The 20,097-nt window shown below is 39.8% G+C and overlaps 6 protein-coding genes and 1 long non-coding RNA gene across 9 annotated transcripts; 5 read left to right on the forward strand and 2 right to left on the reverse strand.

Moving 5' to 3' along the window:
• On the forward strand, positions 1–1,356 carry LOC113689635 (senescence-specific cysteine protease SAG39-like). Its single transcript, XM_027207380.2, has 2 exons — positions 1–624; positions 746–1,356. Exons 1-2 carry the CDS (start codon positions 192–194, stop codon positions 1,333–1,335), a joined length of 1,023 nt encoding a protein of 340 aa, XP_027063181.1. The 5' UTR covers positions 1–191; the 3' UTR covers positions 1,336–1,356.
• An 864-nt stretch (positions 1,357–2,220) lies between these two features.
• Positions 2,221–5,816, forward strand: LOC113690500 (purple acid phosphatase 18). Its single transcript, XM_027208420.2, has 5 exons — positions 2,221–2,539; positions 3,217–3,885; positions 4,503–4,691; positions 4,781–4,869; positions 5,352–5,816. The coding sequence occupies exons 1-5, from the start codon at positions 2,384–2,386 to the stop codon at positions 5,569–5,571; spliced, it is 1,323 nt and encodes a 440-aa protein (XP_027064221.1). The 5' UTR covers positions 2,221–2,383; the 3' UTR covers positions 5,572–5,816.
• A 468-nt stretch (positions 5,817–6,284) lies between these two features.
• LOC113690501 (CRS2-associated factor 2, mitochondrial) lies at positions 6,285–8,767 on the reverse strand. The gene is made up of 5 exons (XM_027208421.2): positions 8,104–8,767; positions 7,517–7,644; positions 7,185–7,410; positions 6,930–7,057; positions 6,285–6,815 (listed from the first exon to the last, which is right to left on the reverse strand). Exons 1-5 carry the CDS (start codon positions 8,669–8,671, stop codon positions 6,708–6,710), a joined length of 1,158 nt encoding a protein of 385 aa, XP_027064222.1. The 5' UTR covers positions 8,672–8,767; the 3' UTR covers positions 6,285–6,707.
• Positions 8,768–9,702: 935 nt separating this feature from the next.
• LOC113690502 (uncharacterized) lies at positions 9,703–11,193 on the reverse strand. Its single transcript, XM_027208424.2, has one exon. It carries the CDS (start codon positions 11,065–11,067, stop codon positions 9,787–9,789), a length of 1,281 nt encoding a protein of 426 aa, XP_027064225.1. The 5' UTR covers positions 11,068–11,193; the 3' UTR covers positions 9,703–9,786.
• Positions 11,194–11,206: 13 nt separating this feature from the next.
• LOC113690504 (protein FATTY ACID EXPORT 5) lies at positions 11,207–13,793 on the forward strand. Its single transcript, XM_027208428.2, has 3 exons — positions 11,207–11,612; positions 12,778–12,865; positions 13,499–13,793. The coding sequence occupies exons 1-3, from the start codon at positions 11,414–11,416 to the stop codon at positions 13,569–13,571; spliced, it is 360 nt and encodes a 119-aa protein (XP_027064229.1). The 5' UTR covers positions 11,207–11,413; the 3' UTR covers positions 13,572–13,793.
• A 1,151-nt stretch (positions 13,794–14,944) lies between these two features.
• Positions 14,945–15,588, forward strand: LOC140007875 (uncharacterized). Its single transcript, XR_011815335.1, has 2 exons — positions 14,945–15,342; positions 15,435–15,588. It is a non-coding gene; the product is annotated as an uncharacterized lncRNA (long non-coding RNA).
• A 314-nt stretch (positions 15,589–15,902) lies between these two features.
• On the forward strand, positions 15,903–19,975 carry LOC113690503 (uncharacterized). 3 transcript variants are annotated; one of them, XM_027208427.2, is made up of 7 exons: positions 15,903–16,040; positions 16,144–16,383; positions 16,547–16,674; positions 17,305–17,474; positions 18,041–18,118; positions 18,927–19,071; positions 19,232–19,975. In XM_027208427.2, the coding sequence occupies exons 2-7, from the start codon at positions 16,263–16,265 to the stop codon at positions 19,643–19,645; spliced, it is 1,056 nt and encodes a 351-aa protein (XP_027064228.1). In that variant the 5' UTR covers positions 15,903–16,040; positions 16,144–16,262; the 3' UTR covers positions 19,646–19,975. The 3 variants fall into 3 exon arrangements, with proteins under 3 accessions (XP_027064228.1, XP_027064226.1, XP_071907549.1); XM_027208425.2 differs by having other exon boundaries at positions 16,532–16,674; positions 19,232–19,769; XM_072051448.1 differs by lacking the exon at positions 15,903–16,040 and having other exon boundaries at positions 16,127–16,383; positions 16,532–16,674; positions 19,232–19,769.
• Positions 19,976–20,097: the final 122 nt, after the last annotated feature.

Genomic DNA, 20,097 nt, shown 5'->3' on the forward strand with positions numbered 1-20,097 from the left:
TTCACTGGTCTAGTTCAAGAACTGAGGTTGTTGATATTGCATTTACAAATTACAACTGGCCTGGCTTTCCAAGAATTTTAACTTCTATCCTCCCTGTTCCGTTCATAGCCCAATTCCAATACTTATTGCTTCACAAGTATAGACGTAGTTTGCGCTTCTCAGTCGAATCTTTTCAGAAAATATAGCAGAAGATGGGTGTTCCGCTCAAATTGATGCCTATTCTAGTCTCATTTTTTGTGTTGGTGATAGGCGCTTCTCAAGCAACGTCCCGCTTGTTGCATGAATATGATGAAGCGGCAATGGTTGAAGAGCATGAAAAGTGGATGGCAACTTATGGACGTGTTTACAAGGATGATGCAGAAAAGGCAAAGAGATTCCAGATATTCAAGAAGAATTTTGAGTATATCGAATCTTTTAACAAAGCTGGAACTAAGACTTACAGCTTAAGCATCAACCGGTTTGCTGATATGACCAATGAGGAGTTCCGGGCTCGCAATGGATACAAACCATTTACTTCATCGAAGTCAGCATCATTTAGATATGAGAATGTTACAGATGTTCCATCTAGCTTGGACTGGAGAGAGGAGGGAGCTGTTACTCCTGTCAAGAACCAAGGAGACTGTGGTAAGTCAACAAATCTCTCTCTCTTCTCTATATTTGTTTTCTCCAATAAGATGCCATTATATCATAACAGGACGTGGGATTCGCAGGATTAGTTTAACAAAGTTTTGGACCCAATCTACAGGATGCTGCTGGGCGTTTTCAGCTGTGGCAGCTACGGAAGGAGTTCACCAGCTGAAAACAGGTGAGCTGATTTCGCTATCCGAGCAAGAACTGGTGGACTGCGATACAGATGAGGATCGAGGCTGCGAAGGTGGTTTAATGGACTCAGCATTTAGCTTTATCATCAAAAACCATGGCCTCACAACTGAATCACATTATCCATACTTGGGGATTGATGGCAGTTGCAGTGCAAATGAGGAACATCCCCCTGCAGCAACCATCAAAAGTTATGAAGACGTCCCTGAAAATAACGAATCAGCCCTCTTGAAAGCCGTGGCTAATCAACCTGTATCTGTTGCAATCGATGCTGGTGGACAAGATTTTGCGTTCTACTCCAGTGGAGTGTTTACAGGAGAATGCGGCACTCATTTAGACCACGGTGCCACAGCCGTAGGCTATGGAATAAGCGAAGATGGAATCAAGTATTGGTTAGTCAAGAACTCATGGGGTGTTGATTGGGGTGAAGATGGATACATCAGAATGCAAAGAGACATTCATGATGTGCAAGGGCTTTGCGGGATTGCCATGAATGCTTCTTATCCTATTGCTTGAAGTTTTCTTAGATTCAAATCAGTTTTTTTTTTTTTTGCCCTCATTTTTATGGCGTATTTATTGAAGTTTAGTTGCTTACGGATTTTTTTGCCATTCGATGGTAGCAATCTCTTGCATTTGACCCTTAACTTAGTTTTGGAAAGTTGTACTCAACTTACAAGCTTGTATTTGCAAGAAATGAAGTCTGAAAGAATTACCAAAAAAAAAGAAAAGAAAGGGCTAAAGTCACTTCCTTCTGTTCTAAATCCACACAATTGATCATTATTAAGTTGCATTTGTAATGAATCTTGTACACAACTTAAAAATATGGGCGCGGAGAAAACTAATTAGTCAGCACAGAGCGATAGGATCTTTGAACTATGCCTCAACAATGATGATTAGTTCCAACGCCAAGATCTCTTCAACCCTTTCCTTAACCCTCATAATCAAATAGCATTTGGTCCCCATATTGCAAATGTATCATTATGCTAATCACCAACGCAAGATTAAATTTAAGGGAAAATCGTTCAAAACGTCCTTCACATTTTACAAAATAACTTTTTTCATCTCTCACTTTTAAAAATATAATTTTACGTCCCTTACAAATTCACATTGATCAAATTTGGTTCTTACTTAAGTTTTCGACTAATTTTTGATCGAAATTCACCACGTGCCTTGCATGAGATTATACTTTAAGGACAAAATTATCAAATTAAATTTTATATAATTCGATTACAACTTGGCACACTCGAAAAAAAAAAAAAAAAAAGAGCTTACGCGGAATAAAAAAGAAAAAATGGGTATTGGCATTTTTTGAGATCCTAAAAAAATAAAAAGGAAAACAAAAGTCCGAGAATAAAATCATAAATACAAATATAAAGTTCACATGGAATAATGAAGACAAAATTGTAATCAGGACAAGAAGCGTTCCTAAAAGGACATTATCCACCATTGAGCGGAAATTTATTACCTACTGCTTCCCTTGCTTCTCTCTCTCTTCTTACTGTTTATTGGTTCTTGGTTCCTATTAATTAATGGTGAGTTGAAGCAAGTAAAAGATCACAAAGTTATGAAGCCAAATCTGAAGACACTAGTATCTGTAGTTTCATTGGCAGTTGTTTCAGTGATAAATGTAACTGCTACGACCGGCGATTACATTCGACCTGCACCTCGGAAAAATCTTCAGTTTCCATGGAGTCCGAAGCATTCTTCTCATCCCCAACAGGTAAGAAAAGGGATCAACTGGAAGGCCTTTCTTTTGTCCTTTAAACTAGTTTGCTTTTTGTTTTAGTGAATTTTGGATAAAGGGTTGTTAGCAAGTCCACTGCCTGTGATGCTATCATAACGGGATCTTGTTAATTTTCTTGAGCTTTGATGAAAAGAGTGTGAATTGTTTCAAAGAAAGTGTGTGTACGTTTAAGTCTTCAGAAATTTGTTGTCAATTGGTGTTTGTCATGGTTAAAGCTCAAGCTTATTCATCGAAAGATGATATCTTTGTGGGAGACTTGTGATCAGCTCACCTATATTAGTTGCTAAAAATTGGAAAACAAAAAAGCATATAAAATAAAATAAAGGGAGCATTCAGAAAGTGTAGGAGAGCTTATATTACTGTTTTCTGTAGGTATTATATGTATAGATGTACATGCGTGCTTCTTACTTCCTTGCATGTAGCCGTCAATAGTAAGATTCAATGCTTCAAGAGGTCACTGATGTTGGATTTCCAGCGCATAATGCACTCTTAGTGTAGCCAAAAGTTTGTGGATGCTGTTTATTGTTGCAGGATTATTTTGATTCTTTCTTGTCAGGTTTATGTATGAAGGCTGTAAAGCTGCTTGTTCTTACTCAGGGATATTTTCGTTGCACAATTTGACTTTCCTCTTCGCTCTTGTTGAGTTGCTGTAGGTTCATATCTCTTTGGCCGGGGATAAGCACATGCGTGTCACATGGATCACAGATGATAAATCTGCTCCTTCAGTTGTTAACTATGGGATGTCACCTGGAAAATATAACTCTGTTGCTCAAGGAGAAAGCACATCGTACAGTTATCTTCTGTACAGCTCAGGGAAGATACACCATACTGTCATTGGGCCACTGGAGGATGACACCATATACTACTATCAATGTGGTAGAGAGGGTCCTGAGTTCAAGTTCAAAACCCCACCATCCCAGTTCCCAATCACTCTGGCAGTGGCTGGTGATTTGGGTCAAACTGGATGGACCAAATCAACTTTAGATCACATAGACCAGTGCATATACGATGTGTATATGCTCCCTGGAGACCTTTCATATGCTGATTACATACAGAGTAGGTGGGATACATTTGGTGAGCTGGTGCAGCCACTTGCCAGTGCCAGGCCTTGGATGGTGACACAAGGTAACCATGAAAAGGAGCACATACTACTAATCAAAAAGTCGTTTGCTGCTTATAATGCAAGATGGAAAATGCCATACGAGGAGAGTGGATCCAGTTCAAACTTGTACTATTCATTTGATGTTGCCGGTGCACATATCATCATGCTTGGTTCATATACAGATTATGATGAATTCTCGGACCAATATAGTTGGCTGAAGGTTTGAACATCTGTATGCTTTTGCGCGAAATTGCCTTTCTTTCAATAATTTTCCCACTACTCTTCCAAATAAGGTAATTAAAGTATCAGGGCCACGGGTATGATTAGTGTCTTTCTGAAATGTCTGACATAATCAAGGGCAGAGAAAAGGAGAGATTTATTTTCATTACTTATCCATATCGGTTTTGAGGAATTGCTTTGAGGTCGCTCTGAAATTTAAATGTCAACATGAAGCAGTACCGCTGTAGACATTTATGCCTAAGTGAATCATTGAATCACAACCTTTGATTGTTCTGATGAGCTAGAACACATGGAATGTAGATTCAGCAAAAAATTTTATATGAGTTGTATTGCTTATGTTTCTTTTAAAACAAATCTATTCCAGGATCCATATCCATTACAATAATTTCAGATTACTAATCAAGTTCTTTCCTTTGCTTGGAAAAGTTTATGGTTTGTCTATAAATTTCGTTTCCTCTAAGATATTTTTAACAGAAAGTCATGCTCTTAAATGATTCTAAAAGTGCATATGTCGAGTAATAGAATAGGACATATGTCTTCAATGATTAATTTTCTGAACCAAGAAAACTTAGTAGTTCACTGAACCTTGAATTACAGGCTGATCTTGCGAAGGTAGATCGTGAGAAGACACCTTGGCTACTTGCACTATTCCATGTGCCGTGGTACAACAGTAATGATGCTCATCAAGGCGAAGGTGACAACATGATGGCATCAATGGAACCTTTACTAAACGCTGCCGGTGTGGATATCGTACTTGCTGGTCATGTGCATGCTTATGAACGCTCGGTATGCCCAAATTGGTTTAACTTCTTATTTGGTCCCTTGTTTCTGAGTGATCTGGAACCTAACCTGATTATTTGGTTCCTTGTCCGCAGCAACGTGTTTACAATGGCAGATCGGATTCTTGTGGTGCTGTACATATAACAATTGGTGATGGAGGAAATAGAGAAGGTTTAGCACATCGGTGAGTCTTCCTCTTGATCCCCTTGCACACCTAAGAAAGATTAAAGAGAGCCTCTTTCATGTAGTATGGCTCTTTGGGTCGAGTAACTGAATTGCATCGTGAACAAGAGTTATTGGTTTAATGAAGCGTCCTTTTTTCTTTTTCTCTCTCTCCCGGAATACTTCAATTCCGTCGTACATTCGCAACAAATATTTTCTGCGTATAGGAAAAAAAAAAAAGCTTTTGGGGAAGTTGAAAAGGGAGTGACATTGATCCAAGCAGGGATGTTTTTTGAGTGCGTGCCTGTGTTTGTTTGTGTGTCTGTCACAGAGAGAGGGGAAAGGGGGAGGGTGGGGAGGACTGAAGGAGTTAAACTTGATGTTTTGAAACATTGATATCTCTGTTGAGTCATTATTGAGTTTTACAAGTCACTTTTTGCAATTCATGTTCTTCCCTTTTCCTCTCCACATTGACGTCTAACTAGTCTTGGGAAATGATGACAGGTTCAAAGATCAACAGCCTGAATGGTCAGTGTTCCGCGAAGCAAGTTTTGGTCATGGTGAGCTCAAGATAGTGAATTCCACTCATGCTTTCTGGAGCTGGCATAGGAATGACGATGATGAACCAGTGAGGTCCGATGAGGTCTGGATAACCACTCTAAGGAGTTCGGGTTGCATTCTTGAAGAGAGTCGTGACTTGAGAAAGCTCCTATTGCAGCCGTAAAACTGTTCTCTCAAGGGGGTGCCTAATTAAATGAGCTACTGCACAAACTCCTGAAGCAGTGTATAATACCAGCATAGTTAGAGGAGTGCAAATCTGCAAGTGTTGTACTGTTATTATGTATTGTAAGGTATTGTAAGAACGGTATGTACCTTCCTTTCTTCTGGAAGTGGACTGAATCCTTAAATTGCTGTATAAGAAGATTACTTACGGTATGTGAGTTTAAATCCAGGGTGTTATTTTCTGAAGGTGGATTGAATCCTTAAAAGTACTCGGCACTTTGAATTTAAAACCAGGGCCCTTGGGCAAAGCAGGACATTAACGTGATCTTCATTAATCTGGGTCCTATGTCTTCTGGAACTGTGGAAAGTTCGAGGATAAGATTTTTTCAAAGGTAAGAGAAACTAGATATCAGCTTTTGAGTACAGTTTGATTGGTTCCTTCAAGGGATCCGGACAGACAGCAAGAAAATCCTCATCGTGTTGCCGACATCCAAATTTGCCATCGCCCTTGACATAAAAGTGGTAACAAGTATTACCAAAAGAAGAACTTGTTATAACTGATCAAGTACTGTACTTAGAAATGGTGAATAACGTGACGGACGGTACCAAGATTTTGTTAGCTACTAGGAAGCGTCTGGAGCTGGTATATGCTGAGCTGCGCAAACTCTGTGTGTGTGTGTGTGAGAGAGAGAGAGAGACAACACACAGCATCAGTAGTTGCAATCTGTTTGATAAATAAAATTTGGACGAAAAGAAAAAAGGTTTTTACGCAACAATGGCATCGTTCCACAGCGGGACACTAAATACGAATGACAAAATGGGAGGCGATTACTCTACAGTCTAATATAAAATTGGTACTCCAATCCGTTAGCTATATAGCCTATAAGATTCCACCTTTCTACCGAGTGCTTTCAATTTTTAACCTTTCAATCATATCATGTGCCAACAACCTAGGACTCAAAACTGCGAATAGGCAAATTATCAGCCATAAAGTCAGGAAGACCTCATCCCAGAATAAAGCAGTCAGCTCATGCTTCCCAAATCTGGTTGGTGATTAATGGAGGAAATGAAGCAAGATGTAAACCCAAGTTAATGAGCTCAACTCCAAGTATACGACTTTCTACTTCTAGCATCTTTTTAAGTTGCAAGTTCCACTGCACTTGAGCTGTATATCTGATCATTCCTTCCCCGCCAAAGTATTATTTGTTCGTCCTTGAACAAGATAGGAGTACAAGGTACCAGATCCTGCAGCAGTGTAAGCAATGGGAATGAGAAATGCAGCATCAGACGTACGGGTCAACCAATTTGAGACAAACAAATTCCATGTAAGATAGTTATTGCTCTCCACAAGAGCCATACCCGTAACTTAACTCCTATCCTTTTGCAGTCACTAGTCCCCACGTGTGCACAATCTAGTCTAACAACTTCCTTGGTCTTAAATGCATCTCTCACTCTGTCCACCACATTCACATACACACCATTCCTGGCTGTAGAAAAGAAGCAAAAACTATTACCAGCTCTACATAACAAATAAAGCAGCATTTAATTTCGCGAGTTTAACCATGAGAAGAAATGGGCAGACAGTATAAAACTCCCGAAACTAAATTCCCTTACTGAGTTTCATTATGGGATCAGAGTTGAGCCCTTTGTTTCTCATCTCCTTTGCCTCGTCAAATGTCAGGCCATCAGCAACAGGCTTCACAAGCTTTGGATATATTGGTGCATATGGCTTCCACAGCATCAAAGGAATGACTGGTCTATTTTTAGGATCATAGTTCCGACCTCTGTATAGCAGGAGAACGTTACTCTGACGATAAATTATCATCCCACCAGATTTATCCTACAAGCGCACTGTGATCCTGATGAGCACAAACCACAGATAGACTAAATAAAGAAATGAAACACTTTTAAGGTTTGAGATTAACAGGTAGTTTACAGTTCCAAACCTCGAGATGAAAACAAACATTGTCCATGTCAAGAGTTGGCACCCCTAAGCACTTAATCCTCACAGCTTCAGCCCTCTTCCAATGGTTATGAATGTCTTCCAGCATGTTGTGAGTAACTCCTCCTTTCCCTTTATCAAATTAAGTAGATGGAAAACCCAATTCATTATTCTTTACAACTAGAGCCTAGCATGAGTTTTCATAATATGCATAATTCCCTCATCCTGAAAACTAAACACAGTATTAAGCAAGAATCGCAACCCAATAAAATCTCAACTCCCAACTCATCACCACTGAATCCTATCACGCACTAACATATTGATATTCAATAACAGGGGGAGCCTAAAACAAACTTTTCAGCCTCTAAAATCATATTCCATAATGCCTTGGCTGCTTAAAAGTTTTCCTCAAACATAAGTTCAGATACCTAATAAATTATCAGCAAGAGATAAAGCACTTGACCCAAGCTCAAAGGAACGTCCTTGGACTTGGTTTGATTAGTAAATCAAGCTCTAATTACTTTTCCTAGCAAAAGAGTGAATTTTTTTTTTTAATCATCAGAATCAAAAGGAAACAAAATTTGAAAATACCTAGATTGATTTGGCGAGAACAATCACTATGCCTATATTTCTCCACGAGCTCTGCAATCTCCTCCTCCATTAAAGGTTCCCCAAGAACCTTATTCCGTTGCTCGGCCAACTTCTCCGAATCCACAGACTCTTCCGCCGGGGCCGACGTCCCGGTCCATTTCCGGTCAAGCCGACCAGGACCAAAAGGAGAGAACCTCGGCGGTTCGCGAAACCCGATTGGCTTCACATCCGGGTTGGTCTCAGAGTAGGAGTACTTGAAATCAAAGGGTAGGTCCGACTTTACCGGAAAATTCAGGGCATTTCGGGAATCAAGCACATTCGAGGAACCCTTTTTCCCTCCTCGAGCTTTCTTTTGTTCATTTTTCTTCTTGTGTTGTCTCCCGGCCCGGGGTTTAAGGAGGGTTTTGGAGGTAGCTGAGAATGGAGGGTCGTAAATGTCGTCGTCTTCATCAGATAACGGAGAGTGGCTCAGAAGTCGAGAGACACAGAGCATTGGGGATGAGGGTAAGGGCGTGATTTTGGGTAGGCCTCGAGAGGTTGTCCGACGCCACGCGAAGAGCTTCAGCATCGACAAATGCGATGTCCGTCAGGTGTCGTCGCTCGCCAGGTGAAATGAAGAAATTAGTCTAGTCCACGCCACTCTTGGGTACAACCGTACAAGACTTGCTGCTGGCTTCTCTCCAAGTTTTGCCAAGGGTTTTGGGCCTGGTTGGAACTGGGCTTAAAATTGGTACTTTCATTAGAATAGGACGTGGATTTGGATTGCACTTTGTTGAACTACTCAGTCGTTTATCAAGCCTAAATTTACAGTATTCAGTGCTTTGCCTTATTCATGTTAAATTTAATCGAGATTTGTGCTTACTGGAGTTCACTGTCTGAATTTGTGAAGTTAGTTAACTCTAATTCTTGTTAGGGGTTGGTCTAATGAAGTAACAAATTAATGTTGGACAAGTTCCTATCAAACTAATCCCACCTCGAGGATAAATGTTGGTTGGTATTCAATTCCTATTGTTAACAAATAAGGTGCTTAAAGATTGAACCTAATTTACCAAATTGGTTGCATGGTTAATGTTTTACATTACTAAATTAAAAATTGCAGTGGATACCTTAATAGTTATCAAGATATTTTGCCTTATTGAGTTTCATCTTGATTAGGTGTGTAAACAAGTCTAATTAAATTGAACATTTCATTGTTTAAATTTGTTTGATTATTTTAACGAGTTTGAAATTTTGTTCAAACTTAACTTGTTTATTCATCAAATCAAGTTTGAACGAGCTCTTTATCGAGTTTGAATGTTATCGAATATGAAAAACTATTTAATCTTGACTTTGATTAGTTGGCGAATCAAACTCGAATGAACTATTACCAAGCTGAGTTCGATTCGATAGTTGGTTCATCTTTCAGCCTTAATCTTGACTTGCTATGAGTTTTTAATGTTAAAGGCATGAGATGGGGTTACTTAGTTAAAGAAGTTACTAGGCCTTTCCTCGATGTATATACTATATAACAACACATTATTCTTCCGTGTAATTTGAGAGGTAATGTGCAGAATATGTAAAAGCATAAAATGCTGAACGCTAACTTAAAGAACACAAGAGGGCAAGAAACTGTCAATTAGATCCCAACAATTTAATGAAGAGTCCCATTGTGAATATGGAAAACTGAAATGATGACATCAGTGCTCAAGATTGTGAAGGCTTTACAGAGAATTTGCTCAATCTTTCATCTTTGCATTGCCTCTGATCTCCGACCATGGATTTAAAGACCTCTAGCAGACCATCCAATTTCTCAGGGTCTTCGCCCAAAGCCTTGAGTGCATATACAATGCTCTCAATAGTCGACAGACAACCGGTCTTTGGCTGATGCCTCACTTCACTATACAAGCTCAGCTCATCTAAATCCAATTTCAAATGAGGCAAAAGCTTCAACCAGGGATTCTCATTGTACATTCTCTTGGCCTTAGCCCATGTTCCATCCAACACAATCAAGTTCTTCACCTCGAAATTATTAGCCTCAATCCTCACTGCTCTTTCACTAGGAAAAAGCAATACTGATCCGGGGGGAACCTTGATTTCAAACTCCTGAAACTCCTCGTATTCATCAATTCCATGCAACTGCTTTCTCTGAAACTTAACTACACTGAACCCTTTTCCTAAATCGTTACCAGCTATTTGAGAAGCCAATAGCTGATCAAACTTGTTCTGTTTCTGCATTTGGTTACATAAAGATGCAATAGCGCCGTACTTCTCAATAGTAAAAGCAACAACAGCATCTCCTGAACATCCAGAAACTGCTTCAGTTGGACTAAAAGCTGGTCCTGAGACACATTCAGTGATTAAAGATTCACTATTGGAAGCTGTAACACAACCAAAATCATTTCTTTTACTAAAATCCTCATCAGAGTCAGCAAGATTAGTCCTTTTCTCTTCTGGCCTCTCCGTTAACTTGACGAAATGAGAACCTTTCTCTGATCCATTACATTGAATAGGCCACTGAACAGAATCCCACTTTCTTTTACCATTTCCTATTCCTCCAAAATCAGTGATATTCCTATCCCAATGACTCGAACCCGTTTTAGAATCCGGATAGCTGAAGTCCAAGACGAACCGGCCTTCAAAATTGACATCAGAGACTGAAACTACGGTGAGATTTCTTAGGCCAAGGGAGGCTATTCTTGTAGAATTCAGGGGGTGCTTTTTCTCTAGGCCGTGTTGGAGGATTGTGACGGCGACAGAGTTCTCGAGCCTGGGGGCTTTTAATCGGGTACAGAGGCAAATTCGGGCGGGCTTGGAGCATTTCGGGCACATGGGTCTCTTTGAAGAACCCGATTTAGTCGCCATTGCTGCAGTTGAGGTTAGGGTTCCCTGAATGTAGCTTGAACGAATTTGTGACGGGTTGAGAAGAAAATAAAGTAGATGTAGCCTCCGTAGTGGCCAGGTTCGGATCTGAAAATGAACCTGCATTAGTTCACGGAGCAGTCCATACGAAACGGGTTAAGTAGACGGAGTCAGGTAAAGGCGTGGAACAGATTTGGGCCTTCCTTGGGTTTGTTCCGTTAATCAGCCTCTAGTTTACCATCCTGCCCCTGTAGTAGGTAGCTGCAGGTAAAGTTTTGGGTTTTGGCTCTTGACCAAGAAATAAAGCAACAGGCTCGTGCCCACCACAGCACCCCACTGGCCCCTCCAAATTTCGCAGCTGAATTTTTCAGAAAAACCACCCTCAGATAAATTTCTTTCTTGATCTGGAGAAGAAAGGCCTCCAATTTCTCGAATTCTCTCAATCTTACTTCCAAAACCCAGTTGGTGAAAAATGCATGACTTTTGCTTTACGATTCCGTATGGCCTGATTCTTGTTGCTGGTGGCATCGTCGGATATGCCAGGAAGGGAAGCACGGCTTCACTGGCTGGGGGTCTTGGCACGGGATTAGTCCTCCTCTTAGCTGGTTATCTGAGCCTCCAAGCTTTCCATAAGCGCAAGAACTCTTATCTTGCCTTGATTCTTGAAACTGGTAATCAAATTCCTCATAAGTCAAATTTCCTAAGACGTCTGCAATTTTTTTTCCCTCGAGATGGACATCTTTTTTTTTTTTTTCTTTTTCTCCTGGTGATATGATAGGTAATCATGTTCGAAAAGTTGTGAAGTGTGGAAGGAAATATCTTTTCTTTATATGGCATACATAAATATTCTTGGGCGAAGACAACGTAACGAATTTGGGAGAAAGAACTGTTGCAGCAATTATCTTATGTTCAGATCTTGCTTTTCTTGATTTAGACTTGTAGTAGATCCATTACCTCGTGTAGATTTGGATGGTCCAAGTTTAATTCTTAATCCGAGTTTACTTTCTGTTATGCCTGCTTGAGGAACTAGGATAACAGCAAAATATAGTTTCGCCTTATTGGCATTTTGTCCGTTGCATCATAAATAGAAGAAGAATTGAGATCAACATGCGAATTTGTTACAGATTTAGTTGGCATATGGTATGCACATTTAGCTGCTTATGCAAGTACGTTCCGACTTGTGTAATTTTAGCTTTCTTCTTGTTAAACTTTTTCTTGCTGCAAAATGTATCGTCCCAACCTCCTTGCTTGTGCATAAGCTAAACTAAGAGCTACTGTAATGAAATGCTTTTGCAGCCTGTACTTTTGAAGAGAGCAAATTCTCTTTGGCTCTGTAGTTCTCTTAGGTGGATAACAAGTTGTAACAGACTTCATATGCTGTCTTTAGTGTGTGAGTCTTTGTTGGAGCACAGGAGTTTGGGGACACTCCAACCTCTGCTCCTGGTTTACTAAGTGCTTTTTTGGGGGCCAAAAAGGGGGGCGGGGGAGGATATAACCTTTATAAAGATGTAAAGGGTCTACTTAGGAACCATCAAGGAAGTTAGTAGATCAAAGCTGTGCACTTGTACAGGACCATGCCTATGCTCTTCTAAACCTAAATAAACTTTTATGGGTTTTAAGATCCAAAGAATATATCTTTTCCCTAGTCAGATTGCTAATGTCTTGTACTTGCAATTTTTACATTTCAATTGCAAGTCATCGCCTTTCCTTTTGTCAATATTGTTATGTGGTGATCTATAAAAGAGGCTGTATATACTTTTGATGATCTTATTTGAATAATGATTAGCGCTATGGTTCACAATTTGGTGTCTAATTTTTCAAACGTGGTTCAAACAGCTTGTGCTGCTCTACTTACATGGGTCATGGTACACCGCTACCTGCAAACTTCAAAGATAATGCCTGCAGGTGTTGTTGCTGGGATCAGGTAATTTTAAAACATTGGAAGAGGATGCTTTTTGCAGTTGGATTATTCTATTTTGTTGCAGAACTGGAATCTGTGGCAGAAAAATGCTTGCATCCATGTTATGCATTTATTCATTCTATGGGCTTTTTGCCTTCAATGCCAAAGTTCATAATGTATAAAACAAGGCAGAATTTCGAACTAAAGCAACCTATAGGCTTCAATTACTACCTAAAAGTGGGAACATGTTGGCATCACCAGGGTCAATCACAAAGAACTAGGATATGAGATAGCAATGGGGCCAGGAAGAAAATTGCACTAGCCTCATTACAAATATTTTGTTCCCCAATTAACCTCATCACCTGGGTAGAGCTAGAATGGTCAAATATCATCTGCCACATTGTAGCGTCTTACGTGGTTGCTCTTACGTGGTTGCTCTGGGAGTCTTGAAATGATTAACAATTCTGGAGTTCGAAAACCATTTATTCTCTGTCTAGCATCTTTGTTGGTAAATTCTTTGTGATATTTATAACTATCTTTGTTTGACTTAGTTACTTGCCTGGATGAGGTAACTTGGTGTCTTACCTAGTTTTTTATGATTTTCCCCCTCATTTACTTTGAGATTCTGAAATGGAACTCCTCCGTACTCTCTTGCAGCGCGGTTATGACTGTATTTTATCTCTACAAAATTATCACTGGTGGAAACCATTTCCCCACAAAGAGCGAGTGATGGCCCTGAGAAGCAGCATTTAACTTTACGGGTTCAAGACGAGACGAGGTTGTATTTTCGGCTACTTTGCTACATTACTAATTAAACAGCTTTGCACGAAAGCAGGAAAAGAATTTGTGCCACTTCACTGGCAAATCAACAGATTTTACCACTCCCACTGTGTTTTGCATGTATACAAAGTGCTCTCTACTATTTCACGTAATCATATGAAGATTTATGCAACCGTAAGATGTTGATTGTTGGACTCCGTTTTAGTGGGAAGAAGTCTGCCTAGAGGCTTGTTTAGCTATCTATATTCATTGTCTTCGAATAAGGCTAAACAACAGAGGTGAAGATGGCCGATCCCTGAATGGACAAAGGGGGATCGGAGTGCTGATAGTTTAACAAGTAGTTAATCAGTATTTAGTAGGAATTGTACTCCCTAAGAGATGACAAGATTTTTTTTTTTCTTCTCTGTCTGCCCGAATACACCTACCAACCATTTACAGCCAGGCTGAAGATGGCCAAGCCTTTCGAGTGGACAGGACAGCAGCGAGAATTAGGATATACAAATGAAACAGTGAAATGAGTTTGGTGAAAGAGAAGAGTTGACTTTTAGGAAAGAATTGTTGCAGGAGGAATTAAAAATAACAAACAACTTGGATAAGAAATAGAAGCGGTGAACCAGAGAACCATTATAGAAGACCAAACCCAACCGTGAATTCGCGTAACATATCCCAAGTCACAAAGCGATCGAAATGAAAAGCCTAATAAAATTGATTGACACTGAAACAACTTCTGTACATTTTCACCGAGAAAAACAATTGAAATGCAGGACGGGTCGGCAGAGTTGGATGGGATCAACAAGTGATGCTGCATCAGCACGAGGACATTTCCATCTGATTCCCATCTCAAAATAGACAAAGTTTCGGAACTAAACAAATGGTCACTGACAGCATTGTTTCATATTCCTTCCAATACAAAATCCCGCGATAGAGTACTCATCATTAAGTAGCATCAAACGTGTCTAGGGACGATCAAACTCACTCACCTAGACTGCAACACAAGGAGACGTCCATGACGAACATCTTCCTCACACTTTGCCTGTTCCTTCTGCCAGTCTTCTTTCTCCTTTTCAGGAGGAGAAAAGGAAAGATCATCAGAGGAGCTTCCACCGGGGTCACTGGGACTACCCTTAGTAGGCCAAAGCCTTGGCCTTCTCAGGGCAATGCGAGCCAATATTGCTGAAGCATGGTCTGAGGAAAGAGACAAGAAGTACGGTCCAGTCTCTAAGCTAAGCCTCTTTGGAAAACCAACAGTTTTCATCTATGCACAGGCTGCAAACAAGTTTTTGTTCAGTCCAGTGACGGAGGCAAACTTTCCAACAACCAACAGGCCGTGTCAATAAGTATGATTTTGGGGGGATCGTAATATTTTGGAGCTCAGCGACGAAGATCATAAGCGAGTTAGAAATGCTCTTCTTGTCTGAAGATGTACACTTCTTTTCGGGTTCAACACGGAGCTCGAAGAGGTCAACTTGTTAAGTACCTCCAACAGCTAATAGGGGAGCTCCGTCCACGCATCAACCGCAGCCTTAAGGCCGGTGCAAAGACTCAAGATATGTTAAAAGGAGCAGCTTTTACGTGAAAAGAGACTTGAACTGTCAAAAGGGGCTCCGTCCCACCAGGGCCTCATCTCTTGTTTACTTAGCATCCCCGGAGAAGGCAATGCAGAAGTATTATATGAAGAAGAGATAATACGCAATGTCCTGCTTATGCCTAAAGGATGGCAAGTAAGAGAGATACCTCCTCCTGTTATTTTTGTTCTTTCTAGTATATGGTAAAGCGTGGGATTAAAAAAATCCTTCCTTCACGATAACTATAGATCTTTTGGGTTGCGGCCATGACTCGCATGGATAGCAGCATATCCCACAAAGTTTGATCCGACAAGAATTGATGATCAATCTTCCATTCCTCCTTACTGCTTCATTGCATTCGGGGCAGGAGTTCGTAAATGTCCAGGATACGAGTTTGCGAAAGTTCGAGGCTTTAGTCACAATTCACTGTCTTGTTACTCAATTCACATGGAAGTTGTGCTGCCCAGACAATCAGTTCAGTCGAGACCCAAATGCCAGTACCAGCTCAAGGACTCCTATTCAACTAACACCAAAAAAGAAAACACAATACAATATAGATACAGGGCATTAATCAATTTAACAACTAAAGCTTGGATTTGGAGGGTCGAGAATCGGATTTTCTGCCAAGTGCCAATTAATTCTCAGTTGTTTTGTACTTCAGCATTGAGCACGAAGTTCCCTTCTAGAGTTATCCGCAGTTCAAACTCGCTCTATTTTTCTGCATCTTTTCCCGTCGAGAGAGAGAGAGAGAGAGAGAAGATTTCTCAGGACTAGTGATTTCATAATACGATAAGATACTATGAGCTAACAAGACTCTTTACTTTTTACAAGGTCACTAACTGCCACGTCATCAGGCAAGTCCCAAACAACTTTCTTCTCCTTTCTTTTCTTCCCTTTATTTTTAATTATTAATTATTTTTATTTTATTTTTTTTGCATTTCTAATTTCTTGAAAAAGGAGGCAAAAGGCGGTGAATCGGACCGCCAATTAAGAGAGCAGCTGAGAATTGTCAGCACAATCCTTCAAATCCCGGGTTTGGTTTTCCTTCTTCAGCTGCTCCCTGCCCCGGCTTGTCGATGGAAAAAGTCAAAGCCAGAGACCTAACGGCCTCGTTTCAACAGCTCGATTTGCATCTCAATCCCAACAAGGCCACTCAGAAATCAACCAAGTTTTCGCTCCTTTCCCATCAAAATCATGGTACTCACCAATCCCTCTTGTATTTTGTTTCCCTTTTCTATTCTTTTAGTGTGTGGAGGTTCATCAGCCTATTGAAAATTTTGCTCGATCATTTCTTGAACTGACTGATGATATTCTTGCGATGTTAAGTTTTTTTACTTTGTTCGAGCTTTTTGGATTGCAGTGCTAAAGATTAAGAAGCCAAAGCCTCCCAGCTTAGTGAGTTTATGTCTTGGGGTAGTTGGTAGGCATTTTGAGGACATCATTGAGGACTTGCCTGATATTGCCCCGACTTTTCCACCCAATATCAAGGTTAAAAAACATCAAAGAACCCGTCTTTTTCTTCTTCTTCTTCTTCTTCTTCTTCTCCTTCTTCTTCTCCTTCTTCTCTCTCTCTCTCTCTCTCTCTTTGTACAGAAATTGATGTATTGATCCTTCGTATTGTGTAATCACAGCAATGAGTTAAAATGGTTATCTTGATTGGCAGTGATTTAATTCGTAATATAAATTGTTCTAATATTTATGTGGCTAATGGTGCTCCAGGGCCGTTAATATGTGATTGAGATTTGGTGTCTCATTGTTACCTAAACTGCTTAAACTTGTAGTGCTTGCTTTGAAGACTCTATTTTTGTTTGCTTTTTCCTCTAATTTTTTTGGTGGTATCATCATCCATTCTTATTAATAAATTTGGGGCCTTTGCCGCTTGTGAAATCAATTGGCTTTATTTGATCAGTCGACAGTGTTATTGTGAAAAATAAGTGCCTTAAGAGTCCTTTTAAGATGGCTTAAGGGATTGCAATTTGTTATGGATAATAGCAGTACATGATCTCATAAAATCAGTCTAGGTATGAAAAGCAGGGGTGCATATATGAATGAATTATTTCATGAACCTTGTTCTATTTAAAAAGAAAAGATATTGACATGTCCATGCAAAATTGTCAGATGGCCCTTGCCGCAATTGCAAGAAGACGAAAGTTACTGACTGATGATGTTATTATCGTATTAGCTGAAAGTTCTTGGGACATACTTGACATATCGGGTTCAGATATTTCTGATTTTGGTTTATCACAAGTACTTCAGATATGCAAATCTTTGCGAGCAGTTGACATAAGGTACCCAAGTTGTGATTTTGTGTTAATTCGGATGCAATTTGTTATTCTTATGTAGCAATATGGTAGGAACCCTAGGACGTTCCATTTGGAATTGCTGCCACATTAGTAGATTTACTTAGAATTTAACATCTTCTCCATGAACAAACTTTTCAATTATGAATGATTGTTATCCTTTGCGTTGCATGGGCTGTAAGAAGCCAACAGTATGGTCCTTTCCATTGAATTTTCAAGATCAGTTGCTTGGTTATCATCTCATACTGTTGGACTTTTCTGAAGATTTAAAGATGCATCAACTTGGTTACATCTTTTCAATGACTAGGCGAGAGAACCAATCTGACTTATGGGATGTGGTTTTCTTTTGTAACTTTCAGTTCATTCTCGTGGATTTTTTGTTTAAAAAGCTCCCAAATGTTCCAGTTCTCGACTTGCAGAAAGTTCTATATTGTGATTGTTTTTTATCCTGATGGGGTATCACATTGCATATGTTGTACTATTTTTTACTATACCAACTTTATTCGTCTAATGTGACTTGGCTTTTGTTTACGCTGCTGTCTTTCTTTACCTAGTCGGTGCAGCAAACTCACGTCAACTGGGATTTCTGAACTCCTTCAGCATTGCCAGTGTTTGGAGATATTGAGATGGGGGTATGCTATCTTCCTTGTACCTTTTTCTGTGCTATATTTATATGTACAAAGCGATGCTGCTATGATTAAATTCACCGGGTTGGTTTTGTTTAGGTGTGTACAACCTCCTTAACTTCTAACATGATTTTAAGATTAATATTAGGAGATACATACAAGATTGTAGTTCAAATACTTTTGTTTGTTTTTTGTTTAATTAACTAATTGGCCTTAACGCCTGTGTTATAATTGTTAACATTAAGGTGCTAAATTTTTGTGCCATTCACCTGGCAGTCAACTCACCGCAGATGTTTGAACTTGTGTGTTCATATTGATCTTGTACGTTTTAACTGGAACCTGGATCATAGTTGAGTTTTAGTATCAACCCATGTTTTTGCTGCATTGACTTATAGCAAACATATATATGTATAATTAATAAATCTAGGCTCATTTCTGTTGTCTAGATTGATATATGAAGAATGGAAAAAGGACATTGGAGGCAGATGAAAAAACTTATCAGAACTCACTCAACTTTTACTTTAAAGTGATATTTACTTATTCCATTTGCTGCCTCAATCAGAAGTGAAATAAACTTCTATAGACGTTTAAAGAGCTTCCCAGACCCCGGTGCATGTCTCGACTTTCTCGAATTAATTGTCAATCCGTGCCAGTTGAGTCTTTCATACTAATAGAAAGAAGAAAAGTATAACCAATTTGAATTTTCTCTTCGAGTATTCTCATCATCTTATGGGATAGAATGACCCAATATATTGGGTTTTGACCATGAGCATAAACCTCAATAACAGGAAATGAACCAAAGTTCATGTTGCAGAGGGTGCCCAGCAACTGACCAAACAGCGCGGAGATGCTTAAGTATCTTGAAGCCTACTTTACATGATGTGGCCGGGGAATCTTGGGAGGAACTGGAGGCCACAGATATTGCCGCTGCTGCACAATCACTTCGTTGGCTTGTATGGGTATGGTTTCCTTTCAATGTTAGTTTGTAAGTTCCGTTTTGCTATTAAAGATGACCGGTGTTCAGAAATTTGGTTTGCTTAACCTATGATACTAGATTAAAAAAATGAGCGGGTTAGTGCTCTTATTTGCATGGAGTTCTGATTTGTGAACTTTTAACAGCCAAAAGTTGACAAGGATTCCTTAGAGAGCTTGTCTGTAGAATGCCCCCGCATAATTATAAACCCAAAACCATCAGCTTTTGGATACAGAGGCTTTGAAATTCCTAGAGAAGCCTTCCCAAGTGCAGCATTGGACGATCCAGTTGTTGAAGATATTGATCCGAAAACATGGGCGATATCTGGGTTTACAGCTGGGTCAATAATCGCGTCAACTTCTGGCTCTGATGAGTTACCCATGGCTGAAAAGTTTAGGCTTGCATTTGTAGAGAGAGATAACCGGTTGGCACCAAAGCGTGCAAAGAATGCAAGGCAGCACCAGCGACGAGCAGTGAGGGAGTGGGTGATGATGAGTTCTAGAGCAAAAGCAATGGCACTTGCCTCCCAAGCAACCAAGTCTCTACACCATCGGAATTAGGCTAGGACGTTATCCTGCTTTCATATCATGAGTTTCATTCTTTAGATCCTAAGGATTAAGTTTTATCACTGTATTACTTGAAAGTTGGCCTGAAGTCTATGCGGTTTTGCAGGCATGATTTTCATTGTTTCGGTCTCTCTCGTTTTCATGATGTAGAATGTATGTTTTAGGTATCTCTAGCGATCCAGTGGATGGGAGGAATTCACTGATCAGGGATTGTGTTATCATTCTTCTTCTTTTGCTTTGCCTTTGTAAAGTATTTAAGTACAGTGAAGTATAGTTAAGACACCGGCTGCAAAGTAATGCATTCCAAAGAAATTTCTTGCTTCACAGGTACAGCATAATAATTTCCGTCTATTTTGAGAAAAGGTAAAAAAAAAAAAAAAAAAAAATAGGTAAAGAAGATTCACGCAGCGTCTCAGACAAACTTTATTCCGGCCGACGTACATGTT

Source organism: Coffea arabica, chromosome 5c, assembly GCF_036785885.1.
Source record: "Coffea arabica cultivar ET-39 chromosome 5c, Coffea Arabica ET-39 HiFi, whole genome shotgun sequence".
Classification (NCBI taxonomy): domain Eukaryota; kingdom Viridiplantae; phylum Streptophyta; class Magnoliopsida; order Gentianales; family Rubiaceae; genus Coffea; species Coffea arabica.